The sequence below is a fragment of the Otolemur garnettii genome, unplaced genomic scaffold (genome assembly GCF_000181295.1).
Source record: "Otolemur garnettii isolate 467f Iridium unplaced genomic scaffold, OtoGar3 scaffold00225, whole genome shotgun sequence".
NCBI lineage: Eukaryota > Metazoa > Chordata > Mammalia > Primates > Galagidae > Otolemur > Otolemur garnettii.
Window position 1 is genome coordinate 1202108 of NW_003852620.1, and position 21583 is coordinate 1223690.

At 49.3% G+C, this 21583-nt stretch overlaps 3 protein-coding genes across 3 annotated transcripts in view; 1 reads left to right on the plus strand and 2 right to left on the minus strand.

Moving 5' to 3' along the window:
- The window catches only part of ZFHX2 (zinc finger homeobox 2), a 30864-nt gene extending 15701 nt beyond the window's left edge, over positions 1 to 15163 (minus strand). The window contains exon 1 of the mRNA XM_003801933.1: positions 14860 to 15163. The gene's annotated coding sequence lies outside the window, so the exon portion shown is untranslated. The remainder of the gene's footprint in view (positions 1 to 14859) is intronic.
- A 2428-nt stretch (positions 15164 to 17591) lies between these two features.
- THTPA (thiamine triphosphatase) lies at positions 17592 to 20549 on the plus strand. Its single transcript, XM_003801934.3, is given in 3 exon segments — positions 17592 to 18661; positions 19726 to 19818; positions 19821 to 20549. Coding segments are annotated over 3 exon segments (696 nt in total). The 5' UTR covers positions 17592 to 18084; the 3' UTR covers positions 19847 to 20549.
- Positions 20540 to 21583, minus strand: part of AP1G2 (adaptor related protein complex 1 gamma 2 subunit) — a 9552-nt gene continuing 8508 nt past the window's right edge. Inside the window, exons 20-22 of the mRNA XM_023508135.1 lie at positions 21270 to 21433; positions 20957 to 21055; positions 20540 to 20825 (exon numbers count right to left, since the gene is read on the minus strand). Coding sequence (XP_023363903.1) covers positions 20724 to 20825; positions 20957 to 21055; positions 21270 to 21433 — 365 coding nt within the window. The 3' untranslated portion in view covers positions 20540 to 20723. The remainder of the gene's footprint in view (positions 20826 to 20956; positions 21056 to 21269; positions 21434 to 21583) is intronic.

Here is a 21583-nt window from a genome sequence, read left to right on the forward strand (position 1 = left end):
ATTGTGGCGGGCACCTGTAGTCCCAGCTACTTGGGAGGCTGAGGCAAGAGAATCACTTAAGCCCAAGAGTTTGAGGTTGCTGTGAGCTGTGACACCCTATCACTCTACAGAGGGTGACATAGTGAGACTCCATCTCAAAAAATAAAATAAAATAAAATAAAAAATGCTTCATCTCATACAATCTCACAGCAACCTTATGTTACAGATGAGGCAGCCAAAAAGTAGGTTAAGTACCTGGCTAAGGGTCATACAGCTCCAAAGTGGGGGAACTAGAGAAGGACTGGCCAAGCACTAAGTAAACCCTAAGTAAAATCTAAGCTGTGGCCTAGATTCCCCTATCCAGCTAGACTATCCTTCAGATACAATAAAAGCAAAATGAGCCTCCAAAGGTCTAGAAATCAGGATCTCTGGGCAGCTTCCAGCTGACTAGAAGTGCCAAAGCTCCTATCTTTATCATTATTATTTTTTTTTTTTTGAGAGAGAGAATTTCACTATGCTGTCCTGAGTTGAGTGCCATAATGTCATAGTTCACAGCAATCTCAAACTCTTGGGCTTACCTGATTCTTTTGTGTCAGCCTCTAAAGTAGCTGGAACTACAGGCACCTGCCACAACACCTGGCTATTTTTTGGTTGTAGTTGTCATTGTTGTTTGGCAAGCCTGGGTTGGAGTTGAACCTGCCAGCTCCAGTGTATGTGGCTGGTGCCCAGCCTTTTTTTCTTTTTTTGCAGTTCTTGGCTGGGGTTGGGTTTGAACCTGCCACCTCCAGCATAGGGGGCCAGCACCCTACTCCGTTGAGCCATAGGTGCCACCTGGTGCCCAGCCTTTTTTGAGATAGTCTCTGTTGCCCTGGGTAGAGTGCTATGGTGTCATCATAGCTCACAGCAACCTCAAACCCTTGGGCTCCAGTGATCCTCTAGTCTCAGCCTTCCTGAGTAGCTGGGACTACAGGTGCCTGCCACAATGCCCAGCTAATTTTTCTATTTTTAGTAGAGATGGAGTTTTACTCTTGCTGATGTTGGTCTTGAACTCCTGAGCTCAGGCAATCTACTCCTTTGGGCCTCCCAGCCACCATGCTTAGCTCCATTTTTTTTTAATCAGCATCCTCCCTCTAACTTACCAAATTCCCTTGCCTCCCATCCCATACTCCTCCCAAGGTTCCAAGTGGCCATCTACATGTTCCCTAGGTGCCCGTGTCAGCAAATCTCTAATGATTAAACTTCTTGTGCTCAGGCCAGAGTGCTTCAAGGAAAGGGTGAGAGGTGTGATCTTTCTTTGGGCCACCTCTAACCCTCACCCCAGATTCCTAGATTTGGAATGGGTCCTTAGTTGGCTCCACCCAGCCTGCTGGCCCCATTCCAGCTTCCCTTCTCCTGGGGGGGGGGGGGTCTAGCCAGGCGTGAAGTCTGAGCCATTAAAGAGCTCCGATTTGGGCTGGATTAGCATGCTAATTAAATGCAAATCAGCACCTGGAAATGGGTGGAGGTGATGGGGGTGGGGTTGGGGGAGGGGGTAGTTAAAGAACTAAAAGGAGAGTGAAGGAATTGGACTGTGGGGGTTGATTCCCAGGTAACCAGAAAGCAGAAGCCCTAAAATTGAGGGAGAAAGGTGTTCCTCCAAATGAATCCTTGGTGAGTAGAAGAGGTAAGTGTGCTGGTTTGTGTGGGTCTGACATTTCACTGTCATTCCCACACCCTTTTCCCCTCTCCCCCAAGAAGGAATGGATTCAGGCTAGAGGGGCCTATCCTGGGCCCTGTGGCTGAGGGCGGAACACCGGGAGTACTCTCTCTCAGCAGGCCCAAGCAGCACTTGCCTGCTTTGACCAGCTTCTTCCTGGTTCCTGACTTGCAACTCTAGATCACAGTTCAGAGGAGGGATAGGCAGACCTAAGCCCCAAATTCTGTAGTAACTTCCAGATTCTGAAGCATCTGCTTCCTAGGGCTGGAAAAAGACACAGTTGATTCCTAGCTAGAATCCAAAGTAGCTTTGCTCTAGCTAGTGGGTGAGACTCAGATCAGCCCAGGGTAGATCAGCAGCTGTTTAAAATTGCAAATCTCTTCCCCACCACCCAACCTAACCCTCCTCTTCTCAAGGAAAGAATTTCAATTGCAAATTTATCTCTGCCTCAGTGCATCTCCACTTCCCCCATCCACTGCCACCAATTTTCCCTCCCACTTTCATGTTGGTGCTTCTCCCATCACCCACTATTTATTACAAACCTTTAGCTGCAGCAATTATTTTTTCACTTTTTTTCTTCTTCCGTGCCCCTCCTCTATCTTAACTTCTCTCTGAATCTCTAGGTCCCTACCCGCCTTGAACTAGAGACATTGTGGAAATACACGACAAGCCTAAAAATCATCCCTCATTTGCCTCTCCAGGTCAAGATTCTTGTTCACCCTCAGACCCCTTGCCATTCTTCTCTTTAGTTCCTGGCTTTCTCTAAAGGCATCATGTCTCCCTTGGGACACATCTCAGATGTGGGTAAAGGGGCAAAGTGAATCCTCAAAGGCCCTGACATTCCTGCCTCTGGAGGAGGGGAGGAGGAAGAGGGTGGATATGGTGTGAAGAGGAGGTGGGAGACACTCAAAAGGAAAGACTAGGGTAGAGATGAGGGCTGGGGGCCTCTGCGGAGGAGAAGGGTTAGGGGAGACAGAGCAGCCAGTGGCAGTGGTGTGATTAGAGAGGAGATTGATGTGAAGGGGCGCCACAGACGGCAGAGAGAGTCAATAAAACGAGAGGATCACATTAGAGGCGACAGAGAGAGCTTTAAATTACAAGGCTGCTGCCACCGAGGGGGATGGGAGGAGGGAGGCCTGGAGCCAAGGGAGGGAGGAGAGTTCTGAGGATGTAGTCATCTCCCGAGATGAGTCTTCAGCTCCAAAATGGCCCCTCAGTCTCCAAAGCTCCCTGCAGTCCCTTCATTCCTCCCTCCTCCCTAATGCGTTTCCTCTCTAGGGGAGGGTGGGAGGAAGGGGAAGATGAAGAGAAAGCTGTAGAGAAACAAGAGACTTTTTGTTTTCCTTTTGGTATTGCCCTCTTCCTCCTTCCCGACCCTGGTCTCTGATTACTCCTCAGGATGAGAAGAAAAGGATAGAAGTGCTACTTTCAAAGCACAATTAGGGAGTCACTGCCCCTCAAACAAAATATAGTCATAACTACTGAACTGCAAATATCTGCCCATGGGAGGTGGGTAGATACACAGTCCTTAGAAAGGGAAGACACCAGGGAGCCAAGGGGCCACAAGGCACACCCTAGGACCTAGAAAGTACAGAGATGGGGAGAGGTTATGACACAGAAAGACTCAAAGGTGAAGTTGCAGGAACAGAAGTGGAAAGCTTTAAGGTAAGTTCTGAGCCCAAGAAAGATGGGGAAGCTTAAGTATGACTTAAGAACCCTAGAGCCAAAGGGACAGGGCACAGGAAGGACCAAAAACATGAAATCTGAGGAATCTGCCCCTCACTGAAGGTGAGGCTGGCTCACTGCCTCTCACTGAAGGTGGTCCAGGCTGCCAGTGCAGGATTGTACAACTAGAGGTGCTTCTTCCCCTGAACCCACAGCAAAACCAGGATACCGCCCCCCCACAATCCCCTCCCAACTCTGCCCCACCAGGAAAGGAAAAGAAACACTACTGACACCTAGTGGTTATAGAGGGAACATCGTTAAGGAGAGGGCAGGCCTGATGGGAAAGACTGGCTTTTTACCCCCTCAACTTCCCTCCCAAAACCAGGAAACAGTCCCCTCTCCTTTTCTGCAAACCCAATTATATGGCAAAGACTTTTGCAGTGGCAAATGATTTTGCAGCGTGTCAAAGGCTTTAGCAGCCCAGCAGACTATCAGGACACTATCAAGTTTGCTTAAAATTTGCATATAATGATTTCTACACCAGAGCCTTCCAAACATTTTTGCCTTTCACTTTTCTAAGTGTTTGATCTACCCACTTTTACTCAGAGCCAATTTTAGGACCTTTACTTTTTTCTTTCCTCTCTCAGAAATTCTTGCCTAAGGCATCCCTCTGTTCCATACTCACTTTGCTCTTGTCTTTCTCACCCTTTTTGTTTCAACCTATTGCTTTCAAGCGGAGGCAGACAGGGAGAAGAGAAGAGAACAGTAAAGACAGAAGTGTGTGTGCCCCTAGTAAGGGGGATTGTTTAGTATAAACAGCAGATAAACTCTTAACTAGATAGACTTTTTTTTTTTTTTTAAAGACTATGGAACATGAGCTTTGGATCCGTGCAGAGCCAGATTCAATCGTAGCTCCAGCAGTCACCAGCTGTGCACCCTTGGGAAGTCTCAGTCTCTTTGCCTGGAAAAATGGGAGTAATGGTACTTTGCTTACCCAGTTGTGAAGACCAGAATAGGTAACGTGTAAAGTGCATATACTGGGTATTCAGTGAGGGTTGCTCTTTTTCTTCTCTCTTCCATGGAGCAGAGCAAGGTGTTTTGCACAGGTGCTGACAAGTTTCCTCTGTTTCACCTCTTTCTTGACTAAAACTCATCATCTCATCTCGGTCCTTACTGAGAGTAGAATCTTAGGTAGACAGCATTTAAATCTAGCCTACCCAGTGGTGGCACCTGTGGCTCAAAGGAATAGGGTGCCGGCTCCAAATATACCAGAGGTGGAGGGTTCAAACCCAGCCCCAACAACAAAAAAAATAATCTACCCAGCAGTGGAATTCACTTCTTCACTTCTTGGCTCTCTTGCTTGCTGGGCTTAGAAGTACCCATTAACCTAGAGCAAAGAGTAGAAGTTTTGCCTAGGCTTATACTTGGACAGGGTGCAGAAGTCACTAATACCTGGATGAGAACTATTCTGGCCTTTCTCTGCATTTCTTTTTTTCTCTCACTCTTTCATCCCTGAATATCTTTTCCAGGTCATTTCTGCATTTAAAACTATCATTTTCTCTGTTTCTAAATCTTACCTTCTATATTTAAGAACAAAATAAAACAGCAATCCTGTTCCTCCATTTATATTCTGTCTCTCCTAGACTTCTCCCTTCCTCCTTCTTCTATAAATATTTAGGGAATGATTACTTTGTGCAAGATAAGTTTTGATAGAGAGAGAGAGAAAGAAAGAAAACCAGCATGGCAGGGAATGAGTTAGACATCTAGCCATGTGGGAAAAAGAGTGTCACAGAAGGTAGTTAAGGTAGATAAGAGGAGGAAGCCAAGACAGAGGGAGAGGTAGGTAAGTGAGGAGGGAATAAAGCTGGATCTCAATTTGCATATGTAAATACTGAATCTCTTCAAGGCTTCTCAACTCTGCCACCAAATTGGGCAGGTGTATGGGAGGGATTGGGTGAGGTGTGAGAAGGGAAGCTATAGACTAAGATCACACCCATCCACATTTTCATGGATTTGTTGAGGTGTGCTGCAGGGTGTCTGCTTCTGGTGGGGGAAGGTGTCCAGGAGAGGAGCCTCTTGGCTGTGGCATCTCTCTCAGTGACTCGCAAACTGTTAGCTGTATTAGAATAGCAGTGTGGAGCTGTCCTGCCACACTGATGTGTGTGATCTCAGTGCACTGGAGAGACCACATTCTACTAGATGTGGTCCTCACATTCTAGATACCTCAGGCTTAGACAACCATAAGAGCTAGCTCAGAACCCTTGTCTGTATAAGCACTCAGTATGAAAGGACAGGAAGTTGTGCCCTTGAATTCAGAAGCAGGATCCTGGCATGGAGGACCTCTATAGAAGAGATTCTGTGTGATGTAATGACTTCACTTAAATACTGTTACAACAACTAACTATAACAATACTATATATAGCCAACATCTTTAAATGTTTGCCATATGGTGGGCACTGTGCTAAGTCCTTGGCAAGTATCACTCACCTAATCTACTACAACCTGATGTAACAGATCTGCATGCTCATTTCTTTTTTTGGGACAGAGTCTCATTTTGTTGCCTTCAGTAGAGTGCCATGGCATCAAAGCTCACAGCTCTCAAACTCTTAGGCTTAAGTGATTCTCTTGCCTCAGCCTCCCCAGTAGCTGGGACTACAGGTGCCCACCTATTTTTAGTGAGGGGGTCTTGTGCTTGCTTAGGTTGGTCTTGAACCTGTGAGCTCAGGCAATCCACCTGCTTGGCCTCCCAGAGTACCAGAGCCACTGCACCCAGCCCTCATGTTCAATTCTATTTTATAAACATGGAAACAGATTTAGATGGGTTAAATCATTTTTAAAGTCTTTCAGTAAGAAAAAAGAAGAATTGAAATTAAAACTCAGGTAGCCTGGCCTCCCCATTCCCTACCTCTGCTCTTAGATTAATTTGTAAGCTTCTGAACTCTGGCTGGTCTGCATTTTGAATGAGGCCTTTGAGTTTGTGTTATTCTACCCTTACATTTGTCACTTTGAGCATATGGGCTGTCCTGCTCTTCTTTGAGCTTAAATTTGCTAGATGGCTCTTTCACAGTTAGTTTGTTTTTTAGTGTAAGACAGGCCTGAACAGGACTACTGCCTTATGAAACTCCAAGGTCACTATTCATGAAGCTGTCCATGCAGGGGACACTGACCATTTTGTGTATGTGTAAATGTATGGAGAGAGGGAAGGGTGAGATGTGATAGATATGGCAGGTAGTGTTGTTTGAATGATGATATGTGTACTGGTTTGTGATCACGTCTCTAAAGGTGAAATCTACACATGTGTAGTCATGTTAGTGTATGCATTTCATCAGACAAGCAATCTGGAATCCAGGCAGGGTAACTCAAGCTTGTAATCTCAGCACTTTGGGAGGCTGAGGCAGGAGGATCACTTCAGGCCACTAAAGTAGGCAAAATAGTGAGAACTCCACCTCCACAAAATTAACCCCCCCCCCCAAAACAGTCTTTAAAGGCCAGGTGGGGCAGGCTAAAGGCCCGGTGGGGCAGGCGCAGTGGCTCACACCTGTAATCTTAGCACTCTGGGAGGCCAAGGCGGGTGGATTACCTGCCAGGGGTCCTCAAACTTTTTAAACAGGGGGCCAGTTCACTGTCCCTCAGACTGTTGGAGGCCCGGGACGAGTTGGCTGCTAAGCAGGACAGGCAGTGGCGGCAAAAAGACCTGGTGGGCCAGATAAATGTCCTTGGTGGGCCGTGGACCATAGTTTGAGGACCCCTGAGTCAAGTTCAAGACCAGCCTGAGCTAGCGCTAGAGCAAGACCTCACAGTTGGTTTGGATGAAGCTCTCTAAAAATAGCTGGGCGTTGTGGCAAGTGCTAGCTACTTGGGAGGCTGAGGCAAGAGAATTGCTTGAGCCCAAGAGTTTGAGGTTGCTGTGAGCAATGATGCCCCAGCATTCTACCAAAGGCAACAAAGTAAAACTCTGTTTCAAAAAATAAACACCCCCCCCCCAGTCTTTAGAGTTAGACAGACCTGGAAGCAAATTCTAGTTCTATTCCTTAATATGTAAGTGACCTCAGGTGAGTTAAGACCTCAATTCTGTTTCTTCAATGGGGATTAGTGCCTCATGGAGCTGTCCAATGAGGTAATTGTTACTGAGATTGACACTGTGGATGTGATCAATAAATGGAATGATAAGTATTCATCCACTTGCCTTATTTCTTGAGTTTGGGAATAAGTGTACGTTTATTGCTTTTTGATGGTATTGGGGGAGATGGCAGTCTGAGTTCAGCCCTGTCTCAGCACCTTTGGGGGCGGGGTTAGTGAAGGTGCTCATTCTTGGCCCCAGACTGGATTTTCCCCTTGGCCCTCCAGTTACATCTGTGTGGGCTCTGGGCTTCCCATTCGGCAACGGGGTGTCCTGTGTGGGTGCTGCTGTGTGCCTGTATATGCTTGGTGGCCTGGCTGGCGCGGGAGTGTTTGGGGTGGTGGTAATTACTGGGATGGCCCAGCCCTAATGAGTGTGATCTTGTTACACTCTCGCCGCCTCTAATGGAGCTAACCTCATTTCACAGCCATTAGAGATGGAGATGAGGCCCCGCCCACTGGCCCCGCCAGCTGCAGCTTTTGCAGTCCTAGCCATGTTCTTTCCCTCCGGCTCGCCATTTCTCCATTCTACCACTCCTCCCTCCTTTTTTTCCTGCTCCTCCTTCCGGGTTTCCTTTCCTGTTCCCCATTGTTCTTTTCCCCAATCATCTTTCTGCACCCTCCCTTTTCCCCTCTCTTTTCATGTCTCCCTCTCCTCTCCTCCATTCCTGTGTTCCTCTTCCCTTCACTCAGCACTCTCCCTTTTCTCTGCCCTTCTGGATTTGTCCTCCACATTGCCATTTCTCCATCCTCTTTTCCACACCCCTCCCCCACCCCTCACTGCTGCTTTCCCTCCCCTCCTCCACATTGCCCTGTCTGGCCAAAGGACAAATCTCAAGGGGAAACCAGCAAAGACAAACAAGGAGCAGTGACTTCATTATCGTCGTTAATTTGCCACTTCAGTTCCTCCCACAAGGGTCAAGGCCAGCACGGCTTGAACTCAGGACTGACACGAAGACTGAGACCATGCATGGCTTTTCAGCTTTATGTCTCACACAACCACTCTTCCTCCCTGTCTCCATCCCTTGTCGTGGTCTGGGTCTGGCTACCGGTTTTCTCTCCCCTTTCTTAGTCCTCACAGCCTCCTGCCTTCCTTCCTTTTTCATTTAAATTGTGGCCATCTCCCAGGCTTTCTGTCCTCTGGAAGTCACAGTGTTTTAACCTTCAGCTCCTCTATCTCTGTCATACTCTTTTCCTCCCTGCCCAATCTGTCCTGAACTGCTTTCTTTATGACTTTTTTTTTTTTCTTTTTTTTTTTTTTTTTTTTGAGACAGAGCCTCAAGCTGTCCCCCTGGGCAGAGTGCCGTGGCATTACAGCTCACAGCAACCTCCAGCTCCTGGGCTCAAGCGAGTCTCCTGCCTCCGCCTCCCAAGTAGCTGGGACCACAGGCGCCCGCCACAACGCCCGGCTATTTTTTGGTTGCAGCCGTCATTGTTTGGCGGGTCCGGGCTGGGGATTCGAACCCGCCACCTTAGGTGTACGTGGCTGGCGCCTTAGCCGGTTGAGCTATAGGCGTCGAGCCCTGAACTGCTTTCTTGTTCTTCCTTGGTCTTTTCTCTTCCTACCCTCAAGTCCACTTCTTTCCCTAAAACACTAGGATTTATCTCGGGGTTTGTGGAAACCAGATAGCCTTGAAGAAGGTAGAGGAAGAAAGGCATCTGTGGCCCCAGCAGGCCAGTGATACAGAACATGGGGAGAAATGTAGACAACTGTAATGGAGATGAGAGGCCCACGTGTGAAGGGGACCAGCAAAATCTAGAGTACACCCATAGCCCAGGAAAAGGAGGACAGAGGCACAGGGCTGGGCCTAGAGGCAAGGGAGTGGGGGCAGGAGGATTGCCAGCAAAACAAGGAATGAAAAATTTGAGAATGCAAATGGCATTTACCCTATCAGGTCCTTGGGGAAACACCACCTAACACCCTTGTCCCACCCTCTGCCCTCCTTCACTGAAAAGCCAAATTACTGGCAATTGACTCTTGACCTCTAGCCCAAGCCCAGCCCCAAAGGGAGAGGCCTAGGGTAGTTAGCTATGACTGGAGGATGCACTAGGGAAATGTCCACACATGAAGTTAAAATGCCTGCCCACACCCATCCTGTCCCACCAACTGTGCATGAACATGCTCCAGAGGACCAGATCCTGTGTGCACCCCCCTCTTCTTTCCGCAGAGTGTTCTTGTACACTCTGGGCCAGTCATAGCCTCCTAATTGCACAGGCATGCAATGTTCCAGTGGATCTCTCTACTGGCAATTTCAGGCCTGAACTTTAGCTTTCACGTAATCCTATATTTCTGTCCAAACACAGAAGAGGGCTCTTGTTCTCTCATTTGACTTTTGGGAAAACAAAAACGTTGAGGGGTACAGAGCTGTCTCAGTAATAGTAAAAGATGTCTTCCTCCAGGTGTGTGCAGACCCCACACTAATGGTATAGCTTGGTGATGAGCCTGGTGATGGGGGCTCCCAGAACAACTGCACATGATGGCCCTGGTCTCTGGACTAGTTCCTTCATGAGGGGGCCACCAAGAGTCACTGGGATTACCTCAGGGTGTTGGAAGTCATTTCTGAATCTGTCACCCCTGCCTTACCAACCTTGGATGGAGGCGGAATGGGCAGGCAGTTCCTGGGGCTTTCCTCAGAGAGGCAAGGGGTTCTGGGAAAGTGGGTGGTGGGATGACTGGGCTCAGTATGAGGAGCCCAAGAAGAAAGATGGAAAAATCAATGAAATGAGTTTCTAACGGTGAGGTAAAGGACCGCCGTGTCGACAGCCTGTCGCCTACTGCAAAATATGAGCTGCCCTAGTCCGTGGCGGCAGCTGACAGTGCACACAGCCACCACCGTCTTCCCTTCAGGATCCTACCCACCAGCCCCCTCTCTAGCTGCCCTGGCCTTTATTACAGCAAGACTCTTCCCTGGGACTCCCAGCTTGCTATTCTCTCTCTTCTCATCTTCCCTAGATTTTTCACCCCATTCCAGGGCTTTTTGGCTCTTCACCACAGTCACAGGCCATCATCCCTGGACAGGGTACATCTTTCTCCCCTATGATGTCTGTGCATTTAGACCTCTCTTTGCAGCTTTCACTAAAAGCTGTTTTCCTATCTTCTTCTTAATACCTCTGGACTTTTGACAGTAGCCAGTCATATGTCAAGGCCATTCCTTACAGTGTTCTTTACATTAAGGTCTGGGCAGCAGTAACCTCTGCCTCCTTTTGCCTTTTGGCCCCCATGGCCAATGCTGAACTTGTTATAACTACCTGGGTTGGGACAAGTGTTTAGAATGAGTCTAGTATTGATTTTTTAACTCTTTATTTGCAATTATTCTATATATAGTAGAACCTTTATAAAGTGACCACCCAAGAGGCTGTAACAAACTGTCAACATATGGAGGTGATCATGTGCATGTGGTACATGTCCAGTCTATGAAATTTAGGTCAACTTGAGGTAGTCAAGGTAGGGAAGAAGTCAACTATGGAGGTTCTACTATATATGGGCATGACCAATTCAACTGTTGTTTCAGATTGGGAATGGAGTGAGGAGGCTACTTTTAATTCAGATTTGTTGGCTCTTTGGAAACAACTTTCAACCTTTTCTGAAAACTACCTCCTTTCTCTACCCTACTCCACATCTTCCTCTTGGGCTCCTAGGACTGTTCATTCATGTTTCTCTCTAATTATCTCTATGAAGACTCCCCCTGACATCAGCCCTCAGAGTCCCCTGGCTGCCTCCACATGTGCCCCTAACTCAGTCCATCCTCTCTGTGCCTTAGATCTGTCACTGGTTAACTCCTTTCCAGCCATTCTCACCAGTTTCTGATTTCCCAACTTGCTCCTTTATACATACTTGGGAGGAGGGTACAGGTGGTGAGAGTTAGGTGAGCAACTCTTTTCCCTAGCCTCTCCCTATTAATTTAACATTTTATCGATAGGTATTTATTAAGCCTCTTCTGTGTGACAGACACAGTGGTAGGTGCTGGGAAACAAGTGGAAACTGGACAGATATAGCTACACACACACATGGCCATTGTTATTAACCCTGAGTCTTACCAGATAGCTTAGACTAAAGGATTCACTCGGTGTCCCTTTCCCCCCACTTCTATAGCCAAAAGCCACTGTGCCCTCTGGCATTCCAGAACCTCTTTTTTTTCTATCCCTATGTCAGTTTACACTCTCACACAGCTCTGCTCCCTCCTCTTCTACATTTCCAGCTTTAGCTTCCATTCCTTAACCCAAAACCGGTTCATTTTACATTTTCAACAACTCTCCTCCGCGCTCACAAAGCCTTTCTCCTTTCATGTTCTGGAAATGCCATTTCCAGTTCTCCCTTTTCTGCCTGCCTTTCAGTCCTACCATCCTAACGTCAGTGCCCCGTGTCTCCTCAGGTCCCTTCCTCTTGCTCCTGTCATGCTTTAGTGAGCCTTAGGCACTCACAAACAAGAGTTTTCTGTGACACCTGTAGTTCTCAGCTGAGAACAGCTCCAGGGAGGCAAGGTCAAACTACCAGAGCCAGGAATCCTAAGGATTTGAGTCAGGTCCCAGCCCCACACATGATACAGCTTCCCAGCAAAACAGTAAGTTATTCCTGTATGGGTCTCAAGGTAAGAGCAGCTGCCTCTGACATCATGGAGGGAGGAACCCTGTTGGTTGCCAAGGCAACGCCAACAATTTATGACATCAGAGGCTTGAGGTCTTTTGGCTCTCAGGGGGCTAGGAAGATTCAAGTTCCTGTCAGCTGAAGTAAATGGGAATTCTACTTTTTCATCTCTTTGCTTGTGTTATCCTAGCTTGAGAATGAAATGCAAAGGCCTTTGGTAGGGAAGCAAGTGATTATGCCAATGGAATGAACATGTCGAGGTTCTCTCTCCCTCCCTTCCCCAGATATCTCTGGGCGTTCTTTTTTGGGGCTTCATCCAGTGGTATTTCTGCTATGGTCGTTTTCCAAATCCTGTTGCCCACCCCCAATCTCCCCTGCAGCACTCTCTTTGCATCAGTCTCCTGATGAGGCTGTATCCTCCCTGCACCAGAGGCATTTGTTTCCTTCCATACCTCATCCTCCCTCTTCTCCCCCAGCAAGCTCTGTGCAGCTCAGATCTGCCTCAGCACTCCTCTGCCATCCATTTGCCTCCTTTGTACCATACTCTTTCCCCAACTCATCTTTTCAATTCCACCCTTCCCCCATTTTACCACTGTATTTTATTTCATAGTACTATTTCTGTTGACCTCCTCTTAGCAATAGTCTATCATTTCTCTTCCTCTTTCCTTCTGTATAGCTAACTCATGTTTTATTTCATTCTCCCACTTTCCCATTAATCACTCCTTGGTTCCTCCCCTGCCCACCCTATTCCGCATAGATTTTCCTCTCTTCCTTTGCAAGTCCCTCCCATCATACATTTCTCTACCCCATGTGTTTATTGCACCAGCCTCCCCTTCGTTTCTGTAATTTTGTTCACTCTCCAAATCTTCCATCTTCTGCTCATATCTATCTCCTTTTACCCCCTCCAAGCTCCTGAGGTCTGGAAAAACAATGATGGGCTTAAAACCAAGGTAAACTCTCCAGATCCTTTATCCACCTTTACTGTTCTTTAGGCTGAATGAACCTGGCCCCTTGCATAAGACAGCTTCTACCACACTAGTAAAGAATGGTGCTGAATCCAAATATGATTAATAGCAGGGGCCCAAGAAGAAGATGAACTAAAAAGTGAAGAAAAATCCGCAGATATGTAAAATGAACTAAAGGATGGGGCCAACAAGGCAGGGTGGAGCTTAGAGTCCTAGAGAATGTCCCTTTGTAAAATCAAAGTTGACAGTTAACTGACATAATGGCGCTGATTGATGAAGGGGTTATAAGCCCCTAGAAGCCCGTTAAATTGATTTCTTGGCCTGTCTATGTGCCTTCACAAACTATACCCCCCTCCCTCAGGGCCTTGCTGTTACCGTCTGCTGCTGGGGTTAAAACACTGGGTAAGAGGATGAGGGATAAAAGAAACTCTGAGTGACCAGGGAGAAAAGGTAGGAAGAGTGCAGATCATAGGAACAAAGGTGGAGAATAAGCAAGAGAGATCATGGGAGACAGATGGACAAAAAGGAGTGAAACAAAATGGAGAAATGAAAAAATATACAATGATATAGTGGGAGAAGGGGGGGAAATTATGGCAGTACGTAAGTGGGAGGAAGGAAGATGATACACAGGAGACCAGGAGGTAAGGTCCTGATGGGGGAGACAGGCACATGGCAAAAGGAACAGCCAACAATGCTAGGAAGTTCCAAAGCTTTCCTGGTGAAGGTGGAAGAGGAGGCTGTCGTGGCCATGCTGAAAGGCCACCAGAATCTTTGAGGGAGGCGTATCTGCTCCATCCCCCTACTCTTCTAGGCCCCTGACCACAACCACCACAATCATGACTGATCAGCAAACTCCAAAGTAGCCTGAAAAGGCCAGCAAAACCCAGGCAGACCCAGAAGGAGAGGGTATGGAGTCCTAGACAGGCAGAACAGTCGCGCAGCCAAGGCGTGACACAGTGACAGGGACACACGGAGAGGATCACTCAGATAGGAAGGGTCACAGCAGGGACAGTGACACACAGACCCAGAGATGGATGAGGTGGGGAGACAAATGCAGAGATGGTAAAACCAAGAGGCAGGGACACACAGACCAGAGGGGCTACAGGCAAGAGCGAGAAGCGTGGGCTAGTGCTCGAAATGATAGGGTTACTCAGAGAGAGGGGCAGACAAGAACGGATGCGGGTCAGGACTGACAAGCTTCACCTTGAATGGGGGCTGTGGCCTCCCCTCACCTGCTCGCACCTTTCAAAAAAAAAAAAAAAGCTCAACTTCAGGCAAAAACGAAGACTGAAGACTGAGGATATCCACGTCCCCTCCCACCCCACGCCCCAGCGCGCTAGCCCATCCATCAGACAGCCGGCCGCAGTTCTTCCCCCATCCCGCAGCCGGCGGGGGGCCGCCGAGACCCAGACCCCTCCAGGCTGACAGCACCGAGCTCTCGCACTCATCAGGCCTCCCCTTCCCTTTGGGACCCCCGCTCCCCGCACAGCTCCGCGCGGTCCGTCTAGGCTTTCGTTACCCTCCATCTGCCCGGCGGACCCCTGCCTTTCCCTTCCCGATCTCTCCCTCCACCCCTGCGTGTCTCTCTTCCCCTCATTCCTACTCGCACGCCCTCTATCTCCCACACCCCTTCTCCCTGGGTTGTCTGTCTGTTGGTCCGTCTGTCCGTCTCCCCTCCCCCAGCTCCTTCCCATCCCTCTCCGTCTCCTCCAGCTGCAGTCTCCGAGCGCCTCCTCTCCCCTCTGTCTCAAGCTTCCAAAAGGCAAGGAAGGGAAGAAGAGAGAGAGGGAGAGGAGGAAAAAAAAAAAAAAAAAAACCAACCCAGCAGCATCGGAAATCGATGCACTTACACCTCAGCTGGAAGCAGGGACGGGAGTCGAACCGCGGCCGCCAAGCAGCGCGAGGCGGGGAGGGGAGGGGGCGGCTCTTGGAAGGGACTTCTCCGATGTGTTGATTCCTTTTTTCCCCTCCTCCTCCCTCCCTCCAGCGCTCGCTCCGGGGCGTCGGGGACGGAGATGGAAAAAATAAATAAATAAATTCACGGCGGTGAGGGAAGTGAAGGAAAATAATCAATGCTATTTGGCTGCGGCTGAAGTGTTTTCCCGGCTTCGTGAGGGGGTTTCCATTGATTCACCCCGGGCACTCGCTCGCTCCCTGCCTCCACCTCCTCCTCCTCCTCCTTGCCCTCCTCCTCCTCGCCCTCACTCCTCCGCCTCATTCACTGGCTGGAGCCGAGGCGTCCCACACAATGGAATAATCAATACCCAGGCGCCCGGGGCGGCCCCACTGAGCAGGTGCAGCGGCCCGCCCGCCGCGGCGCATGCCGGGACTTGTAGTCTGTCCGCCCCCGCCCTCTGGCCTGCAATCGCTGTCCATCAGCCTCGCTGGACCCAGGGCCGGGACTGAGATCCCAGGGCAGGCTGGGCAACCTGCCCAGAATCTCTCAACTCTGCCGGTGCCTGCAAAGAGGACAGTTCCCGTTAAATTATTTCTTTTTTTCATCTTGCCTACTGAAATCATACATGTGTTTTGCAGTTTTGTTTTACATCAGGTCTAGAGCAAGTCCTGGCTTCCACCAGCTTCCCAGAGCCGCCTTAAACCCATCTCTCTTTTTTCACTGCTTTCTTCCTGACTTATTATTCCCCTCCCTTCCAACTGGGTATTAAAACCTTCTCTTCCATGGCAATTACTCTGAAGTCTCTTCTGTCTCCTCCACGCGGTCACACAGTCTTCTGAGTTGGGTAGGGGGTGGGGAGATTCTGGCTCCTCCTCCCCATTTTCAGTTTATCTGCTCCTAAGTGCGCCTATATTTTAATAACAATAACACTTTGAGTGCACAGGGGCAGTTCCGAGCACTTTTACATATACTGTAACTTGTAGGAACTTATTTACTCCTCTCAACCCTGTGAAGTAGATACTACCATCAGTGCCATTTTACAGATGAGGAATTCAAAGCACAAACAAGTAAGTGGCCCAAGGTTAAATGGCCAATATAAAGCGACAGCATCAAGATTCAAACCTCAATGATCTGGCTCCAGAGCCCACACTAGCTGCTACAGGACAAAAAACTGCGGTTCACAAGAAAAAAAGGGAGAAAGAAACTAATGCCTTGAGTTTTTACTATGTGACAGTCTGATTGAATCCTCACCAGTAATTGTGAGACAGTCCACATTTTCCCAATGAAAAAGCAGAGGCTTAGGGAAGTGGAGTAGCTTGTGCCAAGGCCAAGCATCTAGAAAGTGAAGCTAGGAGTCAACCTCAAGTCCATCTGGCTCCAAAGTCTGGTGAAAAAAGCAGCCCAGTGAGGAGTTAGGGGCTGGGTTCCTTCCCTCCCTGACCAGTGGTGCTTGGCATCAAATTGGTTGTTGCCAATTTGGTACCAGTGGGACTCTACCCAAAGCTGGGGAGGGGAGGGGTACACCCAAGATATCTCAAGTTTAAAATGCCATGTGTTTAGATCAGCGTCCTCCCCACCATGCTTCCTACTGGTCATGTTCCCAGAAACATACTGGGGAAAGGGCAGGTGGTACTTGGCATTTTTCATCTATCACAGGAAGAAGGCCAGGAATTAACAAGCTTTAGCAAGCTTCCTCACAGGGAGGGTCAGAAACATAGTTGAAGTCTCCAGATAACCATAGTCCTTACAGGGATAAGGGGAAGGAATCTTCTCTATTTTGTCTCCCAAAGCACCAACCCTAAGTCTTCCTATATTTTAATGAACTTGAGTATTTCTCCTACTCCTGACAAAACCTGCTCAGGGACCAATGGAAACTTTGACAAGTTCCTCAGTTTGGCACTCAAAACTTAGCTGCCCCTCAACTGCATTTCTTAGCCTCATCTTCCACTCAAGCACCGGCCAAGGGCTCTCCACTTTATGGGCCTTTTGCTCATGCTTTTCCTTATCTCCATCTGTTAAAATCTCAAGACATCTTTCGATCCCATACAAAATATCATTTCCTTCTCTGACAGTTTCCTACTCATCCTTATCCTGAACAATCATGCCTGGATGTATTAGATCAAAACTTTAGGGTAACTAAACTGAACTTAATCCTCCTCCCTCACTCTGCCACTCTCAGCCATTGCCATTGGGCTGCACTTAGTGGGGCGCCATAAGAATCTATTAGGTATCTGTATTCCGGGTTCATGTGCCTACGTTGGGAGAGGGTATGGTGACAGGCCTAGGCCTGAGCTCCTTGCATTGGACTTTTCCACTGCCCCGCGGCCCCAGTTCAGCTTTGGGTAGTGTCCCGCTGGTACCAATTGCAGCTTTCCTGTCACCATAGCGACGGGTGAGGCGAGAAGGCAAAGCCTCCCTCTGGAACTACATCTCCCATCATGCACCCGGACCCCCAGGGTGCCAAGTTCAGCTGGAGGCCTGAGACCCAGCCGACCCCTGGGAGCCGCGAGGGGTCGGAGATGAAGAGCGGAGCGCAAGGGAACGGCCTAGCTCCCCTGCTCAACGCGTGGGTGGCGGCCCCTCATAACCTAGCAAGGCTCTCGGGCTCTGGCCCGCGTTTGGCACCGTCACAACGGGCCTAATATGGCCGCTGGTGCTGGGACCAGCTGGGCGCGGAGAGTCAGGGAACCAGGCCCTGGTCCGGGGGTCAGGAACTGTTCCCGGCATTCCTCGCGGGTGTGCGTGGGCTCCCTTCCCCTATCTCCAGGTCCCGCGAGAGGGAGACCTTTGGGCTTTGAGGTGAGACCCGATCCTCTGCGGGCGGCTGTCGTGACGAAGAAGGGTGGGTCACCCTGGGCAGTGAGCCGCTGCCCTGCTGTGGTAGCAAAGTGTAGGGAGGGTCTACACTAATTTTTTTCTAGGGAACCCTTTGGATTGAGGACATTATGAGCAGTGGAAGCGATTTTACTGGAGACCTGTCACTGTCAGAGGCTTAAAAAACATCACAGACGGGGCATTTTATCACCGAGACAGAGTGAAAGGGCTATAGCCCTAGCAGAGTTCTGCGACAGTGTGTGTGCCTCATAAATGCTTCCAGGGACGGGGTCTGCGCTGAGCGGCCCCCCTCTACTCCCACGCAGGGTAAGCACCAGACCTTGAACACTTGAGAGCTCAGCGAATGTTTGTTGATCAACCAATTGCAGGTAGCATGGCCCAGGGCTTGATTGAAGTGGAACTAAAATTCATTCCAGGGCCTGGCACAGAAGAGCGACTACAGGAGTTGGGGGGCACCCTGGAGCACAGGGTCACTTTCCGGGACACCTACTATGACACCCCTGAGCTGAAACTCATGCGAGCTGACTACTGGCTGCGACAACGACAGGATAGTGGATGGGAGCTGAAATGTCCTGGAGCAGCAGTTGTCTCAGGACCCCACACTCAGTATAAGGAACTCACAGCTGAACCTGCAATTGTGAGCCAGCTGTGTGAGGTGCTGGAGACTGAAGGCCTGGGGGCTGGGGGTGTGGCTGCTGTGTTGAGCCCATTGGGGCTGCAGGAAGTAGCTAGTTTTGTGACTAATCGGAGTGCCTGGAAGCTGGAACTCTTAGGAGGTGATGAAGAGAAATCACCCCTCAGGGTGGACCTGGATACAGCCGACTTTGGCTACGCTGTGGGTGAGGTAGAGGTCCTGGTGCATGAGGAGGCTGAAGTACCAGCTGCCCTAGAGAAGATCCACAGGCTGAGCAACATGCTTGGTGAGGGAGACAGGCCCTTTTGTTCTTTCCTCTGCTCCCCACTTTCCACTTCTTGAGGCACCCACTAGACCATATAGTGGGGGAGGGTCTCTGTATTCTTTGTAACAGGAATTGTTTTAGGAATTTCCTAGAGGACCCAGTTTGCTTGGAGCTTTATGAAACTGGCTCCCTCTTACAGAAGCTGTCTAATCTGAACTTAATCTCTACCTGTGTCTTTATCTTAGTCAAGCTGTCTCATTTAGTTTTCATACTACTAGCCAGGTCTCCTTCAGTTCCATTTGTCAGTCCTCTGCCTTGACCCTTCCCCCAAACTTTGTTTTTACAGTTACCTAGCTCCTTTTTCAATTTAGAAAAGACAAGAACATTGCATTTATGTGAAGACAGTGGGATAAGCTTTAGCAGATTTGTTTTTCTGTTCCCAGGCATAGTTCCCTTGTAATCAGTTAATTCACACAAATGTGGAGTTGTCTATCCCATAGGCCCTTACTGCCCTGGAATGTTGTTAGCGTCTCCTCAGGAAACATACATTGAGTAACTGCTTTAAGCCAGCGCTAAGAACAGATATTGGCAGTAGGCAGTTCTGTAGTAGAGAAGTTAGACTTCTCTGTGAGACCCACCCCATGGGTGTAGCTTCTCCTGATCTCTTCTTCCTATAGTCTTTCATTTCTAAGTGTGTACATCTCTGTGTGTGCTTTATTACCAAGCTAATGAGTTCTGGCCTGCCTAGATGGGCTTTAATCTTGATTGGGGGACAGGAGGAATAACTGAAATGAGTCAATATTGAGTACTTCTGTCATTATGGCTCCTGGATACCCCTTTGTTATTTCTCCTTGCTGGAAGAGAGGCTCTTGTATGGCTTCCTAGCTTTGCTCCTGCCTACTCAGTCTCACTTCCACAGGCCAGTAAGGGAGTGGGCTGGTGGGTTATAGAAGCTGGGTGGATGGCATTCAGAATCCAGTGCTGCCTTGGAAACAACTTTGGGGTCCTGGCCGAGTGGGCAGGGAACAGAGTCAAAGTGTTAGCAGCTCTGTCTGCTTTTGTCCTTATTGTCCTTTTGCTTGTAGGTGTGCCAGTACAGGAGACGGTACCTGCCAAGCTGATAGTGTACCTACAGCGCTTCCACCCTCAACACTATCAGCGCCTGCTAGAAGTGAACAGCTCCAGAGAGAGGCCACAGGGGACTAAACATCCTGACAGCAGCCTGGGCTAGGGGTGTCACCTCCTAGAAGAGGAAGGGAACTCTGGATCTAATGGGGTCCCCTCCTGGCCTCACTGTGACTGTCCCCTTGGCTTCCCTTCTGACAGTGACTGCTCTCTCCAGCTCTGCCTGTTTCTTCACTCTACACTATCCTTCCTTGCGCCCTCCCTGGTTGCTTTTTCTCCCTCATCCGTCAGATGCAATCTGTGGGCCGCCCCTCTCCCCTGGCCGCTAAGCAGCCTCCATTGATTTCCGCTCGTGTTTATAGGATTTCCACTTAGCCGTGATCAGTAGTTAAGCACAGGAAAATCCCTTGCCACCCCCCTCCCTTGGTCGATGCCATTGATTCTGCCAGCGGCTCCTAAACCGCCTTACAGCTGAGTTAGAGATGAAGAGAGGCAGCAGGGATTTCCCTGCCTTGGGGTGTGGGGAATAGCAGCATGTTGGGGAAATGGTTGGGAATCCCTGTTAGAAATCTAGAAATTTTGATTAGATTTTGCAACCCTGCCCACTTCTGCTGCAGAGGATAGAGTGCCTTCTGTAGAAGTTGAAGGGCAAATTTGCTCCTCAACGTGGAGGGGTAGAAAGAAAACCTTCCTTGTTGAGACAGGTTCTCAAGGCTGAGGGGAAGAATCATACTTCCTGTGTAAGGGGCTTTCTACTTCACATATATCCAAATATGGCTTTCCTTCCCCCTCAGGCTTTATTGAGCTTTCAGTATTTGAGGGAGAGGGGAGCAGGCTCCCAGTTTTTGCAGTGGCAAATGCAAGGCCAGAGCACCACCTGCTGGTGGCACTCAGGTGTAAGGTATCCAGCACCCACTGGGGTTTGGACCACAGGAGGATTTTAGGCGAGTGGAGACAGTTACTGCCATGTTTCCACAGGCAAGTTGTTCACCTCAAAGATCTCCTGCACCGGCTGGCCAAAGTGGTTGTAGGTGAGGCGCAGCTTTAGCCGCAAGGGGGCCTAGGAATAGGAGAGTGGAGACTAGGATTAACACTCTGGCGTCTTCTGTCCCTGGGTCTTATTCTTGGGGGAGGGTGGGAGGGGTGTGCAGGAGGAGTGGAGTTATGTGGGGGGTTGCTCCTGAAGCTCACCTTGTTAGGATTGAGGATTCTCAAGAGCTGGGTAATGGGAAGGCCACCCCGAGCTGGAACTGTGTCCCCACTGGGGGCCTGTAGCTGCAGCTGCAAACTCTGAACACAGGCGGTTTGGGCAGAGTACGGTAAGGCAGCTGGCTGGTCTCAGACAACCCTTCCACACCCAGTGGTTTCAAACCCTCTTTCCCACAACTCTCCAGTACTTGTCTTACTCCCTTTCATCTCATTCTGTCACCCACCCACCTCTTCTATTCAGTGGCCTTTTCTCCTAGAGTGCCAAGGCCACCTCTAAACCCTGATCTTTACAAACCTTAGGCACAGCAGCCTGGCAGATGAAGTGGGTGACATCACCCCCTGAGGAGTTGGTGGCAGTGACAGTGATTAAGAGCAAAGCAGGGGTTCCAGGGGGTCGATTGAAAGACAGATTCAGCTGTACTCCCTCACGCTCAAATACTTTGATATTTGGGATGGGAGCTAGAGTAGGGAGAGAGAGGCAGCTTAGTGTGGAGGCTCTAGATAATATGTTCATTTATTCATTCAACAACTGAAGGCTCGGCACCTATAGCTCAACCGGCTAAGGCGCTAGCCATGTACACCTAAGGTGGCGGGTTCGAATCCCCAGCC